General features: G+C 35.1%; 2 protein-coding genes across 2 annotated transcripts; both read left to right on the top strand.

The window, feature by feature from the left end:
- Positions 1-3,671: 3,671 nt before the first annotated feature.
- Positions 3,672-6,865, top strand: LOC136221568 (LEAF RUST 10 DISEASE-RESISTANCE LOCUS RECEPTOR-LIKE PROTEIN KINASE-like 2.5). Its single transcript, XM_066008940.1, has 5 exons — positions 3,672-4,459; positions 5,076-5,114; positions 5,239-5,310; positions 5,400-5,468; positions 5,559-6,865. The coding sequence occupies exons 1-5, from the start codon at positions 3,703-3,705 to the stop codon at positions 6,725-6,727; spliced, it is 2,106 nt and encodes a 701-aa protein (XP_065865012.1). The 5' UTR covers positions 3,672-3,702; the 3' UTR covers positions 6,728-6,865.
- A 15,827-nt stretch (positions 6,866-22,692) lies between these two features.
- On the top strand, positions 22,693-24,119 carry LOC136224171 (peroxidase N1-like). Its single transcript, XM_066012436.1, has 2 exons — positions 22,693-23,334; positions 23,716-24,119. The coding sequence occupies exons 1-2, from the start codon at positions 22,749-22,751 to the stop codon at positions 24,117-24,119; spliced, it is 990 nt and encodes a 329-aa protein (XP_065868508.1). The 5' UTR covers positions 22,693-22,748.
- The last annotated feature ends 2,082 nt before the right edge of the window (positions 24,120-26,201 follow it).

Genomic DNA, 26,201 nt, shown 5'->3' with positions numbered 1-26,201 from the left:
ACTTATCTAATATATTATCCTGTACCAAAAATAATTAAATATATTATCTTTTTGATCATATGCAGAAAATATTATTTTAATACTAATATAGTCACATTCGTCAAAAAGCGGACGCTGATACTTTTAAATTTTCAAATATCATGTGACTTCTAATATTAATTAATTATTATGGTAGAGCATACAGAGCCCCTGTCAACTTTCTTAACTTTGTTGTTATTTTCTTGGCTAAAATTTTGTCTTTTACTTTCTTTATTTCTCTAAAGGCTTAATACATTGTTTGTCCTCTCAATTTGTCAACAAGTTTAATTGCTCCTCAACTTTTAAAATATCATGATAATTTCCTAAATTTATATAAGATAAACTTATATAAAATATAATAAATTGATGACTCGGTTGTAAAAAAATAAGTTAAATACGAAAAATATATGACACACGTCTTAAAAAAAGTAAAACAATCAAGATTGGGGTAATACGATTGTAATATTAGAGAATACAAAGTTTACAGTTGAGCAAGTAATATAACTTCATACCTTCTCTTCTTCCGCCGCCCACCCCCCCTCATCTCCTCCTTTCCTGAAACTGCCTCCTCTCCCTTTTCCTTTTCTTTGTAAAATATCTGTTTTTGCCCCGAGTTCACAACAAAGTACAAAACTACTTCTATCTAGTTGAGGAGGAAGAAGGAAGCTTGGCTTCCTTCTTCCTCCTCCCACTGTTCTTTATTTTCGTGCTAGTTTGTTTTCCCTTTCCGTTTTCTGTTTGTACCAGTTTATTTTGGTTAGATCTGACATATTTTATCCGATCTCTGAATCCGTTTGTCGTGCATTTGTTCGTTAAAATCTTTGTTTTTATAACCTTTTCTGTTGTAGCAAGCGCGGAAAAGGTAGATCTTATCCGTAGATCACTGGATCTACGTGGGTGCAAAAGGAGGGACTTAGATCCGATGTTTCAGAATGGTTCAAAGGATAAAGATTTGACTACAGTTGTTCCGCTGCGAATCCGGGGTTACGATAAATATATGGTTTCTATTTTAGTTGTACCTTTCATGACTTTTTTTGCTTTTTCTAGTCTTTTTCTTGCCTTCATGGATCATGTAATAGGCTTTGCCTATATGTATGTGAGGTTTTACTCCTTACTATGCTCCTTACTATTTTCATATTGTACTATTAATCTTATTACGAAATGAAATGGTAACATTCTCATCAAAAAAAAAAAAAGTAATATAACTTCATTTTTACTCTATTCTTGAATTATATAATAACATTGTAAGATACATGGAATACATCTTCCGTATTTAACTTATTTTTTTTAGAACCGAGTGATCAATTGATTGCATTTTACGGAAGTTCATGAGACTAACTGAACATTTTATACAAATTCAAAGAACTATCAAGATACTTTAAAAGTTCAGGGACCAATCAATTTTTTTGGTCAAATTCAGAGGACAAATGATACATTAAACCTTCTCTAAACTAACATCCTCGAAGAGATTGGAAATTTGAAATATTATAAATAATTTTAATTTTCGGAATTTTATAATTATGAGATTATGATGGGTAATTTTAATTTGCTCAACAATAAAAAAGATATAATAATTATTATTTTAGTAAAGTGTAAAATTAATATTCCATGTTGAAGTTCTCTAGCCATATAAAATTAGGAAAATAATCAATCAGTATTAGATTAATAGACTTATTAAAATCATACACTAGAAATTAAAATAATTATAAAACTAAGTTTAAAATTCACGTGATTAATCAGATAAAAATTACTATAGGTACATGTGTAAGTCACCGTTATTTTTTTTTAAACTCTTTCAGAATTAGATATAAAACCTGTGAAATATATCATCTACTAGCATTAAATTTTTTTTACTGTGCATTAAGGTGACTATTTTAATAGTATGCAACTTTCCATTGTAGAACTAATAAAAATAATGTTATAAACGACTTTAATTCTTTAAGTTTTTTAATTTTGATCGTTTATTTATTGTTTGATTAGGAGAAAGAATCTCTACAACTTTGAAAATGGTGATTTTGAAAATTTTTATAGATAATGTGTTTCCTTTTTTAGACCATCCTCAACAATTTTATCTTGGTTTATAGTAAAATGAGCTTTTATTTGAGTAGACGGTAAAGTCATAAGCTTTTATGTCATATTTAGTAGTTAAAAACGATAAAGAAAGTAATGGTAAAGTTAAGAGTGGCAATGAGTATATTGTGTCTCTTTTTTTTTTTTTTTGTTGTAGAAACAGGAAAGAAAATAAACCAACACTGAGACAAAAGCTAACCTGGGATCAGTCTAGGAAAGCTAACTCCAACTTTGTCCTCTAAAAGGAGAGAAGAAAGATAGATAGGAGGATCAGAAAGGGTGGAAACACCTAACATCCTCTCGTGCCCAGCCGCCGCCAAGCGATCCGCAATTCGATTTTGTTCTCTGTAGATGTGGCTGAACTCTAAGGACTCAAAGGAGGAGCCAAGACTTCTTATTGCTTTGATAAGGTTCTGGCTACTAAGACAAAAAACATGATTATTAAAGATCATACTAATAGCCTCCATATTATCAGACTCCACAGCAAGCCTTTTAATACCCAGCTTTCTGGCAAGCTTGACTCCAGAAAGAATACCCCAAAGTTCCGCTGAAAAGGATGAGCCCAAACCCAGGTTATGGGTGAATCCAGACAACCAGGCACCTCCCGCGTCCCTAAGTATATTGTGCCTTTAATTATTACATTAAGCATATTATCCAATAGATTTTCGGACTTTTGAATATTTCTCATTAAGCCCACAAATAGGGATGTAAGTGAGGCGGGGATTCCCCGTCTCTGTTGGTGATCCATCCCGACGGGGATGGGGAATCACCGATAATAATCCCAAAAGGACGAGGATGGTGATAATTTTATCTCCCGTGACGAGGATGGGACGGAGATATAGGGAATGATATCATATTCGACTCCGTCCCGTTAATTTCCGATGAGAAATTCCCGACGGATCCATAATTATTCCCCATTATAATTAAACTTATACTTTAAATATTATAATTTATAACATTTAACTTAATTAAATAGATTTATTTTTAAATAAAAAATTAAATGGGATAAATAAAATATTAGTCAAGGACTAAATGAATATTTTTCCTAACTTAAAATAAACTAAAGACATAAACAAAACCTAAAATTAGAAAGGAGATGATACATTGATTTAAAAAAAATATATAAATGGTGATTCTCCGCGGAGACGATGATATGGAATAGAGAAAAAGTGATTTTAAACCGGGATAGGGATCCCCACGGGGACAGGAATTCCCTGCGGGAACGGGGATGTATGACAAATCTGTCCCCGTCTAACTTGCATGGACGGGGATTAGTCAGGGACGGGGATGAGAAATGCATTCTCCACCCTGCCCTAACCCGGTTTGCATCCCTACCCACAAATTCACATGTTAGAAAATTTATACCAATGTGTGTCACTAGCAAGGTCATGAGAGCTAATAGATCATTGGATGTAACCACTTCAAAGGATTAATATGTTAATTTAAGCAAATTTAGGAGACTAAGAAGTGATTATAAAAAAGTTGATGGATCTAATAAGAAATTCCTAAAATTCAAGGGTATAATCAGATAATTTCAACCATTATTATAGGTACATGATCTTTTCATTCTTAAGGAATTATTCCATACTCTAGTAATCTTATCTTTCTAATTCCATGAATTCACAAAAGCTTCTCTTTCCCTACTTTTTTCCCCTAATTTTACTCTTCAACGCTGCTTCTTCCAATTCCAACAAAATAAACAACATTTGCTCTCCTTCTTCATGTGGAAACATTCACAACATCACTTACCCTTTCCGATTAAAATCCGATCCAAAAACCTGCGGACTTGATACTTACCAACTATCCTGCGAAAACAATTCCACTGTCTTATATCTCGACGGTATCGGAAAATTCAATGTGCAGGCAATCAACTACCACAACTTAACAATCCGAATCTCCGATTCCGGGGTTGATAAAGACAATTGGTCAACCACTCCTCATTTTTCATTATCAACATTAATTTTCAATTACTTTAGTTTACTTTCATATACTTGGTACAGAAATGATGGGACACATAGCTGGTACTTAGCAGAATCAGTTAATTTCATCAAGTGTTTGAATCCTGTTACTTCTCCGAATTACTTGGACATGAGTGGATGTGTTAATGGTGATTCTAATTCATCGTTCTATAGTTATGCTTTTGTGGGAGATTTTGTTGGGTATGATTTGATGAAGAATTGTAGTCTTGAAATGATATCTTTGATGCCGAAAAGCGATTCGAAGATGGTGAAGTTCGTTGAAGTTCATAGGGAGATGGCGTTTGGGTTTGAGCTTTCATGGCATAACTTGTTGTGTCCAAATTGTTCAATGTTTGGGTGTTATATCGATGGAAAATCAGGCAGGATTGGTGATTGTGAAGATACTTCGACCAGTAAGTATATTCATCACTCTTTCTTAAACTGTTTCTTGATAATTCTTCCTTTAATTAGTTCTATTTTGCTTCAAATTAATTTCGGCTTAAGATATATTATTTCTGATTTATGAGGGTCCATCGACCCTCTGACTCCGCAGAAAAACTTATGAAATTTAAATTTAAGTAGGGATATCTCCGTCGCTAGACATTAAAATTCGTCGCTAATTGATCTAGAATCTGTGGCAGAGTTGACGCTAATGAGAACATCTGCGACGAAATTGTCATCATGACCTTTAAACCCCCAAAAAACTGTTTTTCTTGCTAAATATTTATGGTTGACCCTCCCTGACTCTGGTTCCGCCACTGAGTCTGACTGATTTTGCAATATTCTTATTTGCCACTGATATTGAGGCCAAGCCTTCCCGTGTCAATTCTTTTGACAAAAGGCAGCTTCTAAGACTCGAACTCGTGACCTTTCGGTCATAACGTTTACCGTTTCGCCAAGACTCGCCCTTTTTGAAACTCGTGGATTCACCTCCCTAATTCAAAACTCAATCGGTGACATTTGGCAGGATAATTTCGGTTCCACCTACGAATGTTTACTAGTTTTTAACTATATGATTTCTTTTTTCAGATTATGCAGCTATAGAGTCATTACATGATGCATTCCAAGGTAATTAAAGTTCCTTTTTTCTAAATTAATAATAGCAGTAGTAATTCTTTTAACTCATATAAAATTCAATTTAATACTTATAAATATTAATATTCTCATGATTTTTTTATTTTTTTTTATCCAGAATGGCGCTCGAATATCTGGTATCTCTTTGGTACAAATTTCAATTTTCATATTCTGCATTTACGAATCAAAAGTAAGTCTTGTAAATTTATACTTCTATCTTATAATATAGAGTACAAGAAAAATATTAACTCTCTGATTTTTCATGTTTTATATGTGCAGTGGATCTCGAAAACGTTCATCCGGTCTACAAGTTTATTTATGAGTCCTTATATTCATTGACTTGTCTAGGTAAGACCTATACTTGCTTCATGTATATGATATTTTCAATTTCACCATTTGGTACCTCAACTTTATGATATTTTAAATTTCATCATGCAGGAACATTTCTCTTCCTAAGAAATATATGTGGAATTGTACTCATAACCACATTTTTAATCTATAAATGGAGAAGAAGGCATTTTTCAGAATATAAGTCCATTGAAGACTTCTTGCAAAATCAAAATAATCTCATGCCGGTAAGATACACTTTCTCAGACATAAAAAAAATGACCGGAAATTTTAAAGAAAAACTGGGTAAAGGAGGATTCGGTTCTGTATATAAAGGAAAACTAAGAAGTGGTCAATTTGCAGCAGTAAAGATACTAGAAAATTCGAAAACGAATGGACAAGATTTTATCAATGAAGTTGCTACAATTGGCAAGATTCACCATGCTAATATAGTACAATTGGTTGGTTTTTGTTGCGAGAGATCAAAGTTTGCTCTTGTTTATGAATTTATGCCTAATGGATCTCTTGATAAACATATAGTTTCCCAAAAAGTTGAATCCATAACTTTAAGTTGGGAAAAATTATATGAAATTTCTGTAGGAGTGGCTCGTGGAATTGAATATCTCCATCATGGTTGTGAGATGCAAATCCTTCATTTTGATATCAAGCCTCACAATATTCTTCTTGATGAAAACTTTGCCCCAAAAATTTCGGATTTCGGACTTGCTAAACTTTATCCAAGAAGGGGGAATATTGAAGCCCTTACAGCAGCACAAGGAACAATTGGATATATGGCACCTGAGTTATTTTATAAGAACATTGGAAGTGTCTCGTATAAAGCTGATGTGTATAGTTTTGGAATGTTACTATTGGAAATTACAGGCAGAAGGAAGAACTTGAACACATTGTTGGAGAACTCTGGGCAAAGTTACTACTCATGTTGGGTTTATGATCAGCTCTTTGATGAAAAGTTTGTGTCAGAAGACACATCAGAGGAGGAAAATAAAATTGCAAGGAAACTGATTATAATAGGATTATGGTGCATACAAATGCAACCATCGAATCGGCCTGCAATGAATAAAGTTGTGGAAATGCTCGAAGGAGATTTGGAAAGTCTAGAAGTGCCTCCTAGACCTCTTCAGTACACAATGGATTTACTACAGAGTACTGGCACAGAATCATCATGGATAACAGATGATTTTACAAAGTCAGGCAGCTTGGAAGAAAGTGAAGTTGAATTTGAAGAATCAATCAGCCTAATACAAAATCAAGTTAATTAACTGATTTCAGTTTGTAATGTTATGATGAAGTTAATTTCATTTCCATATATGAATTTGCTATTTTCTACATTATAGTAGATAACATAACATATATTTCAAATGCAATGAATTCAGTACTTTTTCGGGTTATTCAAAGAATGTCTTTACACGAAAATGTTTTTGTATCAAAATACTTATTTTTTTTATTTAAAGGGATAAGGTAGAAAATACTCCCAATTCCAACAAGTTATAAAAGTATACTATAAGAAATTTGGTCTTTTATGGCGCAATTTGTCGTGAAAATACGATTTTCCGTCACGACAATCGTCACAGCAGAGCATGAATTATGTATATACATATTATTTTTCTTTTTGCCATAATTAATGGGTTACTTTTAAATGAGAACTAGAACATGTGCTACTCTATTATTTTGTTTTAATGACAGTCATTATATGGCTATTATTACAAATGTTTTTTCATGTAACACTATTTTTATATAACGTTGTTGAAATTTCGTCATCTAAAAATATAAATAAGGTGATAATGCCAGTATAAGTTTTTAATAATATATTTTAAGCGATATTATAAATGTCACAATTTTTGTCACTTAAAATTAAAATTTAACATAAATATTAAACTAAAGAAAATCATATTTTGTCATTGAAACTAGTAAAAGTGCCAAATATATGTGAACCTAAAATGGATAATCAAATTATACAACATGAATGCTATGGGGTTCTAATAGAGTTACCTGTAGGAAAAATTCCTATTGGATACAAGTGGATTTTAAAAACTAAATTGAAAGATGATGGAACCCTAGAGAGACTAGGGTTGTAGCAAAGGTTACACATAATCATAATGTTTGGATTATCTTGAAACCTTTAGTCCCATTGTTAAAATGATATCAGTAAAATCATTGTTCATGCAAAACCGGTTTTTGGCAACAATTTTTTTGCCTATCAAGGTCGGTTTTAAAACTGTTTTCAATGACTAGCAATGCCATTGCCTGGATGCCAAAGATAAGATTTTTGGCAACAATTTTTATTTCAAACCGTTGCGAAAGACCACATCAGAGGTCGTGCGTGCTGAAGATCAATGACATCTTTTTTTTCTTCCTAAAGTTTATGACAAAGGTAAGATGTTTCGGAACAGTTTACATTTAAAAGCGATGCCAAAGACCAAAGTGCACGTGCTGAAGATCAATGACATCAGTACTTTTATTCTAAAAGCGATGAAAAAATAAGATCTTTGGCAACAGTTTACATTTAAAACTGATGCCAAAAACCATAGCACGCGTGCATGATGGAGATCAATGTCACTGATTTTTGCTTTAAAACTTATGTCAATAGCTTTTTTTAGCAACATTTATTAAGAATAAATTGTGTTGTAGTAATACATTGGCATCAATTTTAAGACAACCAATGCCAATATTATTTTTTTTAACTATAATTTCTAATATAAATTTTTATATATATTTAGATATATAATTATCAAACTCATATATTATCATCAAACTGATACAAATAATATTTTTTTAAAATTTTTAATTTGTAATCTATATAATAATATCAAACTTTATATATATATCAAAATTTTAATGTAACAAATTCTAAAAATTATTACTAAATATATACTTAACATATAAATTACTAACAAAATAATTTCTCCAATGCACGATCACTTAGAGGTATTTTTTTGATGTAGTACTTGAAGCAAATTTATCCAATGCATCAAAATAGACTGTAGACACAGGGGCGGAACCAGGGGCTTGCGGGGCTCGAGCCCCGGCACGCGGCCAGAGAATTGAGATATAAATACATAGTATCAAGATTTGTCTCTAATGTGGGTTGCAAAGTTATTTGTACAAAAAAAAAAAAAAATTATCCAACTCATTACTGTGCTTACAAAATATTTTGCCCATATATCCAAAACCTCGAGAATCTCGTCCTCTGTTTATGGTCACATCTGAAATTAGAGGAAAACATCATCAAGGCTCACGCCTCCCATGAATATGGTGGTTCCACTACTCTCGTTACCACCGGCACTGACAACTCTGATGTTATTTTTCCCACTCAAAGTTTCAAAGTTTTTAGAGATTAAAATCTAGACCGTCACCAATTCTATAGTGATGTCAAATTTGCTGCAGTTCCCGAAGATAATAAAATTAGGCGAAGGCTTATTATATTTAAGGGCGAAAGTTTTCGTGGATAAATATAGTGTTTTTTGTCATGGTTGTCAAAACCGGACCGGTCAAACAACCAGAAAAGACAAAGGGTCAAGGGTTTGAAGTTTAACCGGGATCAAACCGGTATTCAAAAATCATGTGCAAATTATATTTTTATTCATATTTAATCTTATAACATAGTATAATATCAAATATATTCATAAAAATTATACTAATATAATAACATTTATTTAATATCAAAACATGATATTAAATTAATAAATTTAACATGACAAATAAATATAAAAATTAAAGAAAATATATACTTTTGAAATTAACAGTGATTATTTTTTATTAATAACTAACATGTAAATATGCTAATAGGATATGTATTTTATAATTCAACTTAAATTTAAATTTATTAGATTTTTAAAATTTATTTGTATATATTTAAAATCTAAATACTAATTAAACTGTATTTATATTGAGAAAATATAATAATTTTTTAATGATATTTATCTAAATAGAAAAAAATAATACTAAATCATATCTTAATTATTTAAGTTATAACATTATTATTTATTCTTAAATAGTTAATAATAGACATAAGTGAAATGGTAGTGCATTGGTAACCTCCGGCCCGAAATTATGACCGGTTCTGGTCGAACCGGGTTGGACCGGCCAGACCGGTCCGGGTTTGATAACCTTGCTTTTTGTTATTTTCTTGATGTAGCCTCTGTGAACCCAAAAGTCAGCCTTGATATCTACACTAAAATTCAATTCCATATCAAATCTAAAGAAATAATTGTACAATTAACTAATTTTATGAATATAAAATTGTACCGACCATGGTCATGATCTGGAAGCCAAATACCTGACAGCAATCCATTAAATTAATTCCCAAAAAAGTAGGAGTTAAAGTGCGACAAGAACATGTATATTTTTAGGCTGTTCACATTGATATTGCTTATTTTTTTTAGAAAAATTTCATTAGATAAAACATTGATATTGCTTATTATTATATGCTCACGCGTACTCCAAAATAATATCAAATTGAAGGTAACTGACACCAATAATATACTATATTCTTATTAAAGGTAACTCTCTATAGTATATACTATATTCTAAATTAAAGGTAAGTATCGAGAAGCTCACATTATTGTCTTGCATCCACATCTACTGCACTTATCTAATATATTATCCTATACCAAAAAAATTAAATATATTATCTTTTTGATTCATATGCACAGAATATTATTTTACCTTCATTATTTCCCCAGACTTCAAATTTGGACATTCTTGGAGAGATTGAAATTTGAAACATTATAAATAATTTTAATTCTTGGATTTTTATATAGAGATCATGATGAGTGATTTTGATTCTGTGAATAAAAAAATATATAATGATTGTTATTTTAGTAAAGCGTAAAATTGAGGCAACATAATATCAAATTTTAATGTTCCCTAGCCATATGAAATTAGGAAAAAAGATTAGGTACCATGAGTGAAACTCACCCTTATTTTCCTTAAGCTCTGTGAATTTTTTACCATTTTAATAGTATATAACTTTTTATTGTAGAACATTTTTATGATATTCTAAACAGCTTTAATTCTTCAACCTTATCTTTAATACTTTGAAAATTTGACAAATGTTGCTGTCGCTAAACATTAAATATTCGTTGATAATTGTTATAAGAATATGTGACAGCGTTGTAACTTTGAAAAATTCCAAAACAAGTGATAAAATAAGCATATTTGTGTGGCATGGTCAGTTTAGTGCAAGTCGAATTTTATGTATAATTCAGTTTTGAAGTTGGCAAAACTTGACAAATCAGCTCAAATTTAACAAAGTTTTAGGTATTAAATTTGATGTTTTTTAGTTAATTTGTCAATGTTTATCAATTTCAAAGTTGAGTTGATACCTAAACTTCGATTTAAACTAAACTGACCTTTCCCACCAGCCATTTTCGCCGTTTCATAGCGATTTTTTGTCGGGAAAAATTGATCGGATCGGATTCGCGATTCCATATAAAGAAAAACACTCGAATATATTGGCATAGAGATCAATAGTTGCCGTAGTAATATATTGGCATCAGTTTAAAGACAACCTACAATTTTTTTAAATTATAATTTGTAATATAAATTTGTATATAATTGACACCAATAATATATTTTTTAAATTTATTATTTGTAATATATATAATATTAATATTATCAAACTTAATATATATATCAAATTTTGATTTAAAAAAATTCTAAAAGGCTCTAGCCCGGGATTAGCCTAGGAAAGCTAACCCCTACATTATCTGTAAATATGGCAAAAAGTGATAGTATTGAAAGAGAAGCAAATCCTTCTAATTGCTTTAATTAAATTCTGGCTCCTTAAACATAGAGCCATTCTATCTGCAATCATATTAACTGCTTCGAGATTGTCTGACTCCACGAGCAGCTTTCTAATCGTCAGATCCTCTGCCATCTTAAGCCCTAAAAAGATACCCCAGAGCTCAGCAGTAAATGAAGAACCCAAACCCAGATTCTGCGTAAAACCCGACAACCAAGCACCTCCTGCATCTCTCAAAACACCGCCTGCAGCAATTCTCCCGTTCTTTTTACATGACCCATCAGTATTCAACTTCACCACCCCCTCACCTGTGTTAGAGATAATGTTCCTATTATCTCTGTAAATAGATTCTTATCTAGTTAGAGTTTCAATTTGTCTATAACCCTAGCTAGGTAGAGTTCTAATACGATTATACTTATGTATTGTATTCCTATACAAACTACTATTGGCTCACTATAAATACAAGGCCTCTAAGCCATAATCACCAAGGTGATTCAAACCATTAATTGTGTTATTATTTATCTCTCTCTATCTCCATAATCTTCCCTTTATCAAATCATTCATTCAACATGGTATCAGTAGTATCAACTTCCGCATCTTCTGAATCCTCTGATCATCCTCAATCCCCAACCTATTCTCAATATAAAGCTTCCGTCGCCACCGCCACCGCCGCAAATGCCGCTGCCTCCGCCGCCGTCGGCGTGGCTGCCGTCACCATCGCACCGAACGTGGCTTCCGCTTCCGCGGCTGCTCAGAACACGGACGACGCCCTCAGAGGGTCGTTTGCATCGTCAGGATGGAGGTTCACCTCACCATTCGTCACCGGAGAATCTGAGTTCCTAGCCACTGCCGCCGCCAAACCTGCCGCAACAGTTCCACCGCAAGAGAAGACGGTGGGCGACTTCTTTCCCTCGGACGTCCGCGCCGCACTCCATGCGTATCTGGCGGCCAGCGCCCGTGCGCCCACCACGGAACCTCCGACGACTGCGACTGCGGGTTCGTCTGCGCAGGTTGCGCAAAATCCAACCACAACAGGCACGGCGACCTCGCTGCCTCCGGAAGTGCAGGCTGCGCTTCACGCGTTCCAAGCGGCTAGCGCCCGTACGCCCACTACGGCACCTCCGACGACTGTGGCTGGGGGGGCATCTGCGCAGGTTGCGCAAAATCCAACCGCAACAGCCGCGGTGACCTCGCTGCCCCCGGAAGTGGAAGCTGCGCTTCTCGCGTTCCAAACGGCTAGCGCCCGCACGCCGTCTGCGCGCCCAATGGCAACAGCGTCTCCTGTTCAACCCGCGAGTCATCTCCCTTCCGCGGCTCCTGTGCAAAACGCAAAGCTACCACCACCGATAACGTCCGACGCAGACGCTGCGGTGCTAGCCGCCATTACGGCATATCAGGCGGCTGTTCCGCCTACACGGACTCAACAATCCTTGACTCCTCCAACTCTATTTTCTCCATCAGTTCTTGCTGCCCTAGCAGCATATCAGGCGGCTGAAGCCAGTAACACACAATACTCAATTATCCCATGATCCCTCACCATCTTTCTTCTCAAATTCGTTTCACAACACTATTGATGCACCGTCAAACAATGTTAGACACAATTTTATTTCCTCATCCATCCCTCATAATACAAACAATCCTGTCCATCCAGAACCTATCCCCACTCATGTTGAACAACCAAGACAACCACCCACAAATATCAACATTAATATCAAATTAACCCCGAATAACTACAAAGCATGGAGAATGTCCATGGAATCTACCCTTCAAACCTATCATCTTCTTTCTCACATTCTTAGTTCAACACCACCTCCATCCAAATTTATTCCTAGAACAGGTTTTGTGACATCAGCTGCAGATTTAATCATAAATCCATCTTTTATTCAATGGGATGATGTAGAAAATGTGGTTAGGACTTTGCTCCTAAATTCAATCACCGAAGAGGTGTTTTCTCAGATTGCATATCTCAAATACTCACATGATATTTGGCTAGCCTTAGAGGATGCCTACGGGCTTATTATAGGCAGCAAGCAGTTTCAGATGGGAGTCGAACTGCATGAGCTTGAGCAAGGGGGAATGTCTGTCACTGCGTATATGCAAAAAGTGAAGTCCATCCTTGATGATCTGGCTGCCTCAGGGAATCCTTATCCTCGACATCTACTACCGTCAGTTCTTTACAAAGGTTTAGCAGAAGAGTATCGCTCCACTGTCCAGAATCTTGTAACTCAGCGCTGTACAAACATCAACTATCAAGAGATTTTGCACAGCTTGAAGATAGTTGAGAGCATGATTCAATCAACCAGAAAGACAACTCTGCTTCAGCCCGAGGGTGTATCAGCACATCGGGAGGCCAATGTATCCACCATGGAAACAAATCACTCAAAGAAGCAGAATCCAAAGAAGAGAAGAAGTGGCAAGTGCTACAATTGTGGTGATCCAAGCCACTGGGCTGACAAGTGCAAAAGACCAAAGAACAATTCAAGAGCACAATACAATCCTGGACCACAAGTGCACATGGCATGGCAACAACCACCAAATCCATTCATGGGTCCTAATCAGCCGTGGTATCCAGACATATGAGCAACCAATCACATGACGGCAAATCCGACTCAACTTCATCAAATGCAGCCATATCCAGGATATGATACAGTTCAGTTTGGCAATGGTCAAGGTTTGCAAATTTCTCACTTTGGAAATTCAAATATCAATAATTTGAAAATTAGTGATGCCCTACTTGTTCCCAAGCTTACAAAATCTTTACTATCTGTTCAAAAATTTACCCGTGACAACTCATGTTTCTTTGAATTTTGGCCTAACCATTTTCTTGTGAAGGAGCAAACAACTGGGGAAATCCTGTTACGGGGCCCGAGTAAAGATGGGCTTTATGTGCTTACACCCACCCTGAAGGAGGCGCTAGTTGGAGAGAAGGTGTCTTTTGAAAGGTGGCATGCACGACTTGGACATTGTCAGAATCAGACAGTCAGCTCAGTTCTCAAAGGAAACAATCTATCCTCTTCAAAACCAGCTAGCAATTGTTCTTTTTGTCCATTAGGCAAGCTTGCTAGAAGCTCTTTACCCTCTATTAGTCGCTCTAGCACATTTACTTTTGAGAACTTACATCTGGATGTTTGGGGGCCAGCTCTAGTTGTTTCTTGTCTTGGCCATCGTTATTTTTTAATAATCATTGATGAATTCACTAGATTTGGATGGGTTTTCTGTTTAAAGAATAAGAGTGATGTTTTCTCAACCTTCTGTGATTTTTATGCCATGATCTCTAATCAGTATAGTGCAAGGGTTAAGAATATTTACTCTGATCTTGGGGGAGAGTTTCAAAAACTACAACCTTTTTTCAAACGACATGGCATTATACACAAAATTGCATGCCCTCACACTCATGCAGAAAACGGTATAGCTGAGAGAAAAATTAGACATGTCGTTGACACCTGCCTTACTTTCCTAGCCAATGCATCTTTACCTTTAAAATTCTGGAACTATGCCGTGATACACAGCATTAGGCTAATCAACTACTTACCCACCAAAATCCTGAACAACAATTCACCTTATTTCTTGTTCTACAAGAAACAGCTTGCCTATAAGGCCTTACGCATCTTTGGCAGTGGTATCTATCCTCTTCTTCGTCCATACAATCAGCACAAATTTGACTTTCGCTCCAAGCTATGTGTCTACCTTGGTCCATCAGAAAATCATTCTGGGGATATCTGTCTTGAGTATGCCACCGGACGCATATACATCTTCAAATTTATGCAGCACAATGAAGAAGTATTTCCTGCATCAGCAGTCACTGCATCATCACCTTCATCTAGCAACTCGGGGGTAAGCACATCGTGTCAACTACCATCTTTACTCGGCCCGTATCCAGGTAATTTCTCTAATCCCAATACTATATTATCTACTTCTAACTTGGTTCCATGCTCCCAACCCATCACACCTATCCACTCTGGACCTCATCCTGGTACCCCAATTACTCCCCCTGACTCTGAAGCCACAAACACTGCTCCTTTAGCTCCACGAGAATGTTTGTCACCAGTGGTCACTGCTGCATCAACACCTGTTCCTCAGAATGATCCTGGCACACCAGTTGATGCTGTGAACATCACCACACCAGAAATACATAATGCAGTACCTCATGAAGAGAACATCATGCCACAAACAGATTCTCCTCCTCCTGAAACTGCACCACCTGATCCTATTCCAACTGAAAGGCCCAGGCCTCGCAATGCACCGCTGATTGGTCCACGACAACATTATATGCAACTTCGACAGTCGTCTCTTCAGTCAAGAGGAAGGTTTGAGGGACTTTTAGCTACACATCCAAATGGCACAGTGGATCCCACATGCTTCAGTAAAGCCAACAAACAACCCGAATGGCGTACAACAATGTCTGAAGAGATTCAAGCTCTTCTGGACAATGGCACATGGCAACTTGTATCGAGACCACATGATCAGCATGTCATCACCTCCAGGTGGCTCTTTCGTACAAAGAAGAAGTCTGATGGAACCATTGATCGTCACAAAGCACGCTTGGTAGCACGGGGATTCACTCAAAAAGCTGGGATTGACTACAAAGAAACATTCAGTCCAGTAATCAAAGCTACAACCATTAGATCTGTGTTTGCCATTGCAGCAGTAAACAACTGGTTCATCAATCAGCTGGATGTCTCTAATGCATTTCTTCATGGAAACTTATCAGAGACAATATATATGGAACAACCGCAGGGTTTTCGGGACAGTGACCGACCAGATCATGTCTGTCTTCTGAAAAAGAGTCTTTATGGATTAAATCAAGCACCACGAGAATGGTTCACACGCCTTCGCACATTCCTCCTCTCCCTTGGGTACAAAATGTCACAGGCTGACAACTCTCTGTTCATCAGACGCACCGACACTGAAAAGACTTACATTCTGTGCTATGTTGATGATATACTCATAACAGGTAACCATCCTGCACACATCACCAACACTATTGCAGCCATCGAACATGAGTTTCCCATTCGCAATCTTGGAAAGGCAGAATACTTTCTCGGAATTGAGATCAGATATGAGAAGGATGGCATTCACATGTGTCAGGCCAAGTATGTGGCTGACATCCTAGACAGAGTGAAGATGATTGATTCCAAGCCCACACTAACGCCCATGGCCACCACGCCAACACTTTCAAAGGAGCTAGGCACCAATTTAACCTCTGGAGATGAATATCGAAGCATAGTGGGAGCACTTCAATACTTAACATTCACTCGTCCTGACATTGCATTTGCAGTTAATAAATTATGTCAGTTTCTGCACTATCCGACTGATGAGCACTGGAAAGGAGTTAAGAGGGTCTTACGCTATATTCAGGGCACATCAGACTTTGGCATAGTTATGTCCATCAAACCAATACAGCACATCCATTGTTACTCAGATAGTGATTGGGGAGGGTGTCCTGATGATTGACGATCCACGGGTGCCTTCTGTGTTTATCTTGGATTCAGCATTGTATCGTGGCAGACCCGCAAGCAACCCACAATAGCCAGATCCTCAACAGAAAGTGAATACAAGGCAGTGGCAAATGCCACAGCAGAACTCCTATGGTTTAAATCTCTTCTCTCGGATCTCGAATTTCCCTTACCCACCCCGGTTCAACTATGGTGTGATAATGTTGGAGCAATTTATCTCACCTCAAATCCGATGTTCCATGCCCGTACAAAGCACATTGAGCTAGATTATCATTTTGTTCGTGAACAAGTTCACAGAGGTTTTCTCAGTGTCAGATTTATTCCCACTGATGATCAGGTTGCAGACATACTCACCAAGCCGCTAGCTACGGCTCGCTTCACGATGCTACGCTCTCGCCTCTTTGTTCGTGCCCGCCATCGGCTTGAGGGGGGTGTTAGAGATAATGTTCCTATTATCTCTGTAAATAGATTCTTATCTAGTTAGAGTTTCAATTTATCTATAACCCTAGCTAGGTAGAGTTCTAATACGATTATACTTATGTATTGTATTCCTATACAAACTACTATTGGCTCACTATAAATACAAGGCCTCTGAGCCATAATCACCAAGGTGATTCAAACCATTAATTGTGTTATTACTTATCTCTCTCTATCTCCATAATCTTCCCTTTATCAAATCATTCATTCAACAACCTGGTCTTCCCCATCCTAACAGATGAATAGCCGACACTTGGAAAGCCCCGGCTAAACTATCAACTTTAAATTACTAGCAAATTAATTTCTCCAATGCACGATCACTTAGAGGATTTGTCTTTGATATGTATTAGATTCACACTTTCACGGTAATGCAAAATATTTCCAACATGTACCGCATCGTAATATCTACACGCACTTGATCCAAGTTGTTGAGCGCACTATGTGTTTTGAATTTTAATTGAATAAATTAGTAAATTATAAGTTTTCATCATCATGCATAGCTACAATATATTATTAAATTATAAGTTCTACAAAAAATTGAGTAGAGTATCCTTTGTAAAACTGACACTCCCCCTAATATAACTAGGGTACTCTTTATTTGGTGCATTTTTAATATATATAAGTTTTCTGCAATTTTAACAGTTCCAAGTGATGAAGATGAAGAACATAGTGATTCATTGCAAAATAGAAATCATCACTAAGTAAGTGTAATTCTTCCAACATATGACACTCATAGATATTCGACATTGATTTTGTAAATCATCATTATTATTATTGTATATTCAGTTACCTAAACAATAACCTAAATTATAGCTTGTAATTTGTATATAATTGATAATCAATAGCAATACAGGCAATGAATTATTTCCTATTTCCTCATAATCTCATATGTAGTCAGAGTAGGTCTCCTTCTCCTCTCATATTAGTATGACACTGATCTATGAAGCTTGATGTTTGTTTAGTCGAGTTAAGCAATAATATTTATCATTTGTGTATTAGAGATTTGATGTTTGTTTCACCGATTAATGTTCTGTTATGACTTTAGGTATATGAAATGTTCTTGTTGTTTGTATTTCAAAATTAATATTCTGGTTTGAATTGAATATATGAACTAATTAGCATGCTCTAGTTTGACTTGAATATGTATGAACTGATTAACATGCTTATGTACGAGGCATGTATATGCAGACTATTCTGTTGTGACTTGAATATGTATGAACTGATTAAGCTTGTTCTGATTTGACATGCGTTAGATGTCTACTTTGTATTTCAAAATAGGAATAAGTTATTCATTACAGAATATGACATATATAAATAAGTTAGACAAACAAGTTAAAGATGAATAATGTATCCACTAATTAGCATGTATGCACAAGTTAGACAAACAAATTGAAATGATTAAGCGTGATGTTTGTATTTCAAAATCAATATTCTGTTGTGACTTGAATAGGTATGAACTGATTAACATGTCATGGTTTGAATTGCATTAGATGTCCACTTTGCATTTCAAAATAGGAATATATTGTTACAGAATATGACATATATAAAGAAGTTACACAAACAAGTTAGGTATGCTCTAGTTTGACTTGCATTAGAATATGACATATATGAACAAGTTAGAACCTCGTGTATTTCAAAATTAATGTTCTTGTTCATTATAGAAAATCTACACAAACCTATATTCACGAGGTAGACAAAAAAAAAAAAAGTTAAGCAGTTGAATCAAATTCTACCTTGTTGTTGAGGTATCGCTAAGCAACTTGTTCTTGCCCCGAAAATGACTCCTCAATGAGGGTCTTTATCAGCACTGCATAAATATGCCACAATAGCTAAAAAATGATGCACAGATAAATTAGACTTTAACATGAATATATTAAAGAAATAGATAAAGCTAGTGGTAAATCTAATTATGGCACTGGGATAGGAAGGACATGAAAGGAGCTGTGGAAGAGAGATCATCCTAGTCCTGAATTGCAACTCAGAGTAGGATGGTAAATTGATCAGTGTATATGCAGACTGATATTATATGTAGTTTTATTATTACCTTGATGAAAACAGAAAAGGAATAATTTGAAGAGTGTATATGCAATATAATATAGTATATACCATTTTAATGAGATACAATTATGACAATTAGAGGTTTGGCTGGGAATTCTAGAGGGTAGCGGATGTGGATTAAATGTACACCCCCTTCATATAGGAAGTTATTGGAGGTATTTTATCCTCAATCCCCAGTGTAAAAGGTTTTCATCGAGAGGACTTACTTGCATCAACCATAATAAGAATCCTTACTAGAAGAATAAGAAGAAAACATGAAGAATAAGAAGAAAACACGAAGGTTAGAGATGTCGTGAAAGGTGATGAGCCACTTAGATGCCTCTTGGGCTAGTTTGCATAAGTCCAAAAGTATTCTTTATTGGAGACCGTCAAGTGAAGCCATTTTAGTGTAAGCATACTTTTTTCCAGATTAGGGTAAGACACAAAAGAGAAACACGTTCTATTTATATACTGGTTTTTGGAGATAAGTGAAAGGTCATGAAGAAGGTGAAAGGGTTGAGGGGACATTACGTTTACGGTGAATTCACTATAAGAAAAGCGGGATTTAATGATAGGAAAACCCGTCATTAAAAGTCCAATTCCACTCATTAAAGGTTTTTAATGAGCGGAATTTTCCTCTTGAGAAAGCCTTTCTTACTAAAAGTATTAATGAGCGGAATAATTCCACTCAATATTAACTTACAATGAGTGGACATTTACGCTTATTAAAAACTACGTATAATGATTAAACATACGCTCATTAAAAGTATTTATAATGATGCAAAATACACTCATTAGAAGTATTTATAATGATTAAAAATACGCTTATTAAAAGTATTTATAATAATTAAAAAATATATAATTAAAAATATTTATAATAATTTGGATTGAAGGGAGCTACTCTAAATCGAATGAAATCACAAACCCAATCATAAATTTAAACAAAACTCTTACAATGACTCCTATTAAGGCATGTTGCACATTATCCCTAAAATTGAAAAATATCCAAGATCATCATGTAAACCATTGTTTTTAAGTCCACATTACACTGAACTTTAGCAAGATAAACCAATGATTCACCTTATAATTAAAACACATAAAACTTTCTAATTGCTTATCTAATTAGCAAAATGCAGCACAAGGCCATTCCTTTACATGTTGTCTATTCCCCCTAATAATCCATTCTTGATAATTTGGTGGATTGGCTGTAGGTTAATCCGATTTTACTTTATTTCTTTTTTAGTCCTTAAAATAACTGGAGGGAATAATTTGGTGGATTGGCCGTAAATGAAAAATTTGGCCTATTAATGAGTGATTCTTGTATAATTAAAGACTGGTATTTTTACTATTATGAAATAATGAGTGGAATTTTTGTGAAAGTGGGTAAATATCTACATTTTAGTCCTTAATAATAAGATGGTATAACTTCCACTCATTAAATGTATTGAGGAACATGGTTTTAATGAGTGGAAATTATACCCACATTAAATTTTGATCATAAAAACCTCTTTTTCTTGTAGTGATTCCTTTGGAATGATTGTCTAATATGATTGCTTTTTGATCTTGCAGATAACAAGACAATTGGGGATTACTTTTTGGGGCGTGAAGATAAACCATGTGTAATTTATATTGAATGTTGCTTGAATTGTACTCGTGTATACTGATTATGAGCAATAGTCTCTAATTAATTTAAAATCATTGATATATAAATTTTGATGTTTGATTTGATGTTTATTTGCTTATTCATGTAACAACATGAATTGGCTTCGTGCCATTCTGACCAAACCCAGAAATTAAAAGCAATAGGAAGACAAATAATGAAACGAATTTGTCATCTCAAATAAATTTTATTGACATAATTGATTAAAACCTATATGTTATCTGAGATAAGCTGCAACGATAAAAATCATTATACAAACTGTCATCACTGTTACCAATGTGCCAATTTTCCATAAATTTCTTGACATTTTTAATTAGTAAGTTGTCGTTCAAGGGTAATATAGGTAACCCTAATAATAAATAGGGTAAATAATTTATTAGTCCCATAGTTTTTACCTAACACACTGTTTAGTCCATTTATTTTGAAAAACACATTTTAAGGTCGCTATCTTTTATCAATATTAACCATGTGGTCCTTTTATCTATTTTTTTAGATTTTTAACCGAACATATCTTAGCTTTTAGGACAACCACAGTACAATACAAGTTGAGCATGTTACTCTGTTATTTTATATATGTCTGTTTATGCTAAAATATAATGGTTACAAGTCTTAAAAAACTAGATAAAATGACCAAAAGGTTAATATTGGCAAAAGTTAGGGACCTTATAATGTGCTTTTCAAAATAGGAGGACTAAACAGTGTGTTAGATAAAAACTAGAGGACTAATAAATTATTTACCCTAATAAATAAAAAGTCATCAGACTATGCATAAGATGACAACATACCAATAAGCTGATATCATCTAAGGTTATTTCAAATGACATAACACGACCGTCATTTGAAGTTTCATCAGACGGCAGCGAGCCCCGTAACAGTTTTATTTTCTACGGGATGACGATTTTGAACCATCGTCTGAAGGGCTTATCAGCGTAGTGATGAATTAATAGTCACCTTAAGACCGTAGCTATTAACGATGGGTACAGTAGATTACGAAAGCCAAGTCTTACCATATCTAAAATCATAGTCACCAGAATAGAAAAATCGAACAGGCAGGAACGTAGAAGAAGCAGAATAATTTAAAAGAGTAAAACTGGAATTTGATTTTTCAGTGTTTGAAATTTGACATGGATTCTTTATAAATAGAATTCGTAGTAAAGATGAAAATCTTGTATATGATTCAACAAGCTAACTCAATGAAAAGATAGAGTCAATGGATACGATCACGAATAGACATGATTGTTCACTAACTGATGTGATTGTTCACAAACGAACACGACTATTCAGGAAGGAAGGGAGGTTTATAGAGTTTAAATTAATTTCATTCATCACTCCAAAATTGTTATGTATATAAGTTTTTCCAAAAAAAAATAGGACTCCACAAGAGAAAATTATCCTATTACCCTTTTCATTGACATCACACAACAAATTAACTAATCTAGCATCCCTATCACTACTCATTATATTAATTAATCCTTACAGGTTAAGGATTAACATGTGATACAAATGATAAGATTCTTAGTATAATATAAAAACATTCACATAATATCCAATAGCACATTGCCAACTTGACATGAAATATAGTAACCTACTTCCACTGATATCCAACTCATATTTTTCCCTACTTTACACTCAGTTGGCCTTCATTTGTTGACTTACTTTCTTACTATTTTGACTCAATGCAATATTCCCTCCTAAGATTAGGACAGGATGAAGTAGTAACCCTTGCTAATTTCCATGTTTCCCTGTACCCTCTATATATACTGTCCTCATATCCCAATCTCACTCCCCACCAACCAACCATATTTGTCAACAAAATTCTCAGTTGTTTCTCTCAACTCAATCTCCCAAATCACAGTTTCCAAAACAACTTTCCACTGCTCAAATAATAATATAGTTACATTTATACTATGGAGATTGGAGTTAGTAACTACATAAGCAAAACATTAAGTAGTTCCATAAGTATAGTGTTGGTCTTAATTGGAATAATCAACCATGTTTCAGGCCAAGGAACTCGTGTTGGTTTCTATTCAAAAACATGTCCAAGAGCTGAATCTATTGTACGTTCAAGTGTTGAATCTCATTTCAGGTCTAAGCCTGAAATTGCTGCTGCTTTACTGAGGATGCATTTTCATGATTGCTTTGTTAGAGGGTGTGATGGTTCTATACTCATTGATGGACCCAACACTGAGAAAACAGCAATTCAAAATAGTGGTTTGATTGGGTACAATGTTATTGATGATGCTAAGACCAAGCTTGAAGCTGCCTGTCCTGGAACTGTTTCCTGCGCTGATGTTCTTGCACTTGCTGCTCGAGACGCTGTTGTTCTTAGCAGTGGACGAACTTGGAAGGTGCCTACTGGACGTAGAGATGGACGAATCTCATTGGAATCTGAAGCTAATGCTACATTGCCTGGCTTCACACTTTCCGTTGATGACCAGAAGAAATTGTTTGTTTCTAAAGGTCTTAATGTTCGGGATCTTGTGGCACTTGTCGGTAAGCATATAATTTTCTCATAATTTTGCGCTGATATTTCACTTGAGAATCTATAACGGATTCATTGATGACAGAGTTATCCATCTTTAGTCCTTAGTCCCAAAAATTAATAGAATAAAATGTAACACCTTGGACATCACAACTTTAAAAGGAATCAGTATATATTAAATTCCTATTTTACTAATAAGTCTGAATTACCCTCTCACTATTTCTGACGTGGTATTCAATTTATTTCAACCCTGGTAGGATCCCTTCTTGCTTAGACCTTCTATCAGGGCGTCACCCACTATGGACAGAGTCGTTACATAAAATCTCTCATATATTAGACTTGTAATGAACATATGGCATGTTTTTTTTAATCAATGTGTTATATTGATGCAGGTGGACATACCATAGGAACAACATCTTGCCAGCTGTTTAGTTACAGATTATACAATACCACAACGAGTGTTTCAGACCCTACCATTGATCCAACATTCCTTCCTCAATTAAGAACACTTTGTCCACAAAATGGTGATGGAAAGAAGCGGGTTTCATTAGATACTGGTAGTGAAAACAGATTTGATTCCTCATTCTTCAACAATCTTAAAAACGGTCGAGGAATACTTGAGTCTGATCAGAAATTGTGGACTGATGCTTCTACTAGACCATTTGTACAGCGGTTCTCAGGTGCTCGAGGAAACTTCAATTCTGAGTTTACAAAATCAATGATTAAAATGAGTAATATTGGTGTTAAGACAGGTACTGAAGGTGAAATTAGAAAAGTTTGTTCTGTAATAAACTAATGTTTCCGAGAATTTCTATTATGTATCGAGTAATGGACTGATTAATGAAAAATAGATTGCATATGTTGTTATACTTTTTGTTCCTTTGAATTTAATATTATTGTTTTGAAAGAACTGCAAATTTATCCTAAACTATAAAATAGTAAAATCAATTTATCATTCTCTAATAAAAAAATTTAAAAAAATTTAAATGTGCATTTTTTAAAGTAATTTAATGGTCACATCTTTCCAAAAAAGTTATTAATATACTGGAGCAGTTTTTGTATATTTTGGGCCGATTTTTGTAACATTGTTAATAGCATAGTAAATACTTTACGCAGATTTTGCCATTAATTTATATGGCAGAAGACTTAGTTGTTTGTAATTATATTAGTGACACGGTAATCATTTTATAGTTAAATAACATTAAGTTAGCTGGTATGTCGAAATCTCCTATTCCATTTTAGTGAAATTGATCTTACTTGGAAAAGTTACGGGTAACCATTCTATACTTTAAGCGTAAATCTACACTTCCGCCAATCGGTAGGTCAAAGAAGTTTATTAACAACGGAAATGAAGTCGCGAATTTATAGACAGAGTTAAAACAATTTCAGCAAATAGCAGATCTACACGTATACAAGTCGGATTCAACTTCAACATTTTTAGGAAGAAGCTCAAATAAATTGCAACTCAATTCTAATGCAATTTAAATAAAATGGCAGCAACTTATGAGCATGTCCTGTAATTCAAAGAAAAATCTAACAAGTCATCAAGCAATTCCATCACACAAGTTGCAACACACACCATCAATTTTTATACAAGATTTACTTTGGTGATCTTCATCTTTTTTCCGAGCCATGAACCAGGAGAAATCAAATGTGAAAATGACGAGGAAGCTGTAAAAACGCAAACAAATTTCAGCTTCAGCAAAATTGACATTGACAGGTAAAACTCAAACTAGTTAATTCTCGGTTTTAGAAACTAGTTATTTGTAACCACGGGTTGTGGTAGAGTGGTAAATGCTCCTCCTCCCTTAACCAAAGGTCCAGGGTTCGATCCTCGCCTTTGGAAATGGAAAGAATTTCCGTGGCCAGCAGTCCCACCTATAGAGGTGCAAACCATCTGCGAAAGTGAGTAAATAGTTATTTGTGTTTTTTATTCATAAAAAAACATAAATAGCATTGAAGGATTAAGTGAGTAACAAGATTGAGAGTAAAATAAATAAAATAAAAGACTTATTTTATGTGCGAAATTCCTTTTCAATTTTTTACACATAAAATAGAGGGCAATTGTTAGGGGTAATTTAATTTTTACATTTTTAGTATATGTTATTTTTTTTGGTAGGAAGGGAAAGGAAAACAAACAAACAAAAACCTAACCCGGGATCAGTCTAGGAAGGCTGACCTCAACCCTATCCTCAAGAAGAGTAGACAAAAGAAAAGAAGGAGGAACAGAAAGGGTAGAAACTCCTAACATCCCCCCATGCCCAGCAGCTGCCAAGCGATCCGCCACGCGGTTTTGCTCCCTGTAAATATGGGAGAAACTAAGAACTTCAAAGGCAGGACGAAGTCTCAAAATAGCTTTGATAAGATTCTGGCTACTCAGGCAAAAAGCCTGGCAATCAGAGATCCTGTTGATAGCCACCAAATTATCAGATTCCACCAAAAGCCTCTTAATACCCATGCGAATGGCCAGTTTAATTCCTGACAGAATACCCCAGAGCTCCGCAGAAAAGGACGAGCCCATCCCCAAGTTGTGGGTAAACCCAGCCAGCCAAGCGCCACTAGCATCCCGAAGAACTCCTCCAGCAGCAATTCTGCCATCACTAAGGCAGGAGCCATCCGAATTCAGCTTCACAACCCCTTCTCTAGGCTTACTCCAACCAACTAAATGGACCACTTTTTCCGGGGAAGGTCTAACAAGGGGCTCCCCTTCAAAGCTATCTAAAATAACAGAGAGCTTTTTCGAGAAGTAACCAAGTAAGTCAGGGATAAGGATAATCTTCTCAGCAAATAACTCTTCATTCCTCCATTTCCAAATTTGGTGACAGATAATCGCGAAGAAAATGTCACCATGATCCATATCGGCTAATAACTTCCCACT

Source organism: Euphorbia lathyris, chromosome 3, assembly GCF_963576675.1.
Source record: "Euphorbia lathyris chromosome 3, ddEupLath1.1, whole genome shotgun sequence".
Taxonomy (NCBI): Eukaryota; Viridiplantae; Streptophyta; class Magnoliopsida; order Malpighiales; family Euphorbiaceae; genus Euphorbia; species Euphorbia lathyris.
This window is presented reverse-complemented; position numbering and strand designations above follow the sequence as displayed.

What these genes read in the sequence shown, in the direction of transcription:
- LOC136221568 (XM_066008940.1), top strand. Translation starts at nt 3,703, where the DNA reads ATGAATTCACAAAAGCTTCTCTTTCCCTACTTTTTTCCCCTAATTTTA. An exon ending in ATTACATGATGCATTCCAAG is followed by an intron (nt 5,115 to 5,238) that starts GTAATTAAAGTT and finishes TTTTTTATCCAG; the next exon opens with AATGGCGCTCGAATATCTGG. An exon ending in TCTGCATTTACGAATCAAAA is followed by an intron (nt 5,311 to 5,399) that starts GTAAGTCTTGTA and finishes TTATATGTGCAG; the next exon opens with TGGATCTCGAAAACGTTCAT.
- LOC136224171 (XM_066012436.1), top strand. Translation starts at nt 22,749, where the DNA reads ATGGAGATTGGAGTTAGTAACTACATAAGCAAAACATTAAGTAGTTCC. An exon ending in GGATCTTGTGGCACTTGTCG is followed by an intron (nt 23,335 to 23,715) that starts GTAAGCATATAA and finishes ATATTGATGCAG; the next exon opens with GTGGACATACCATAGGAACA.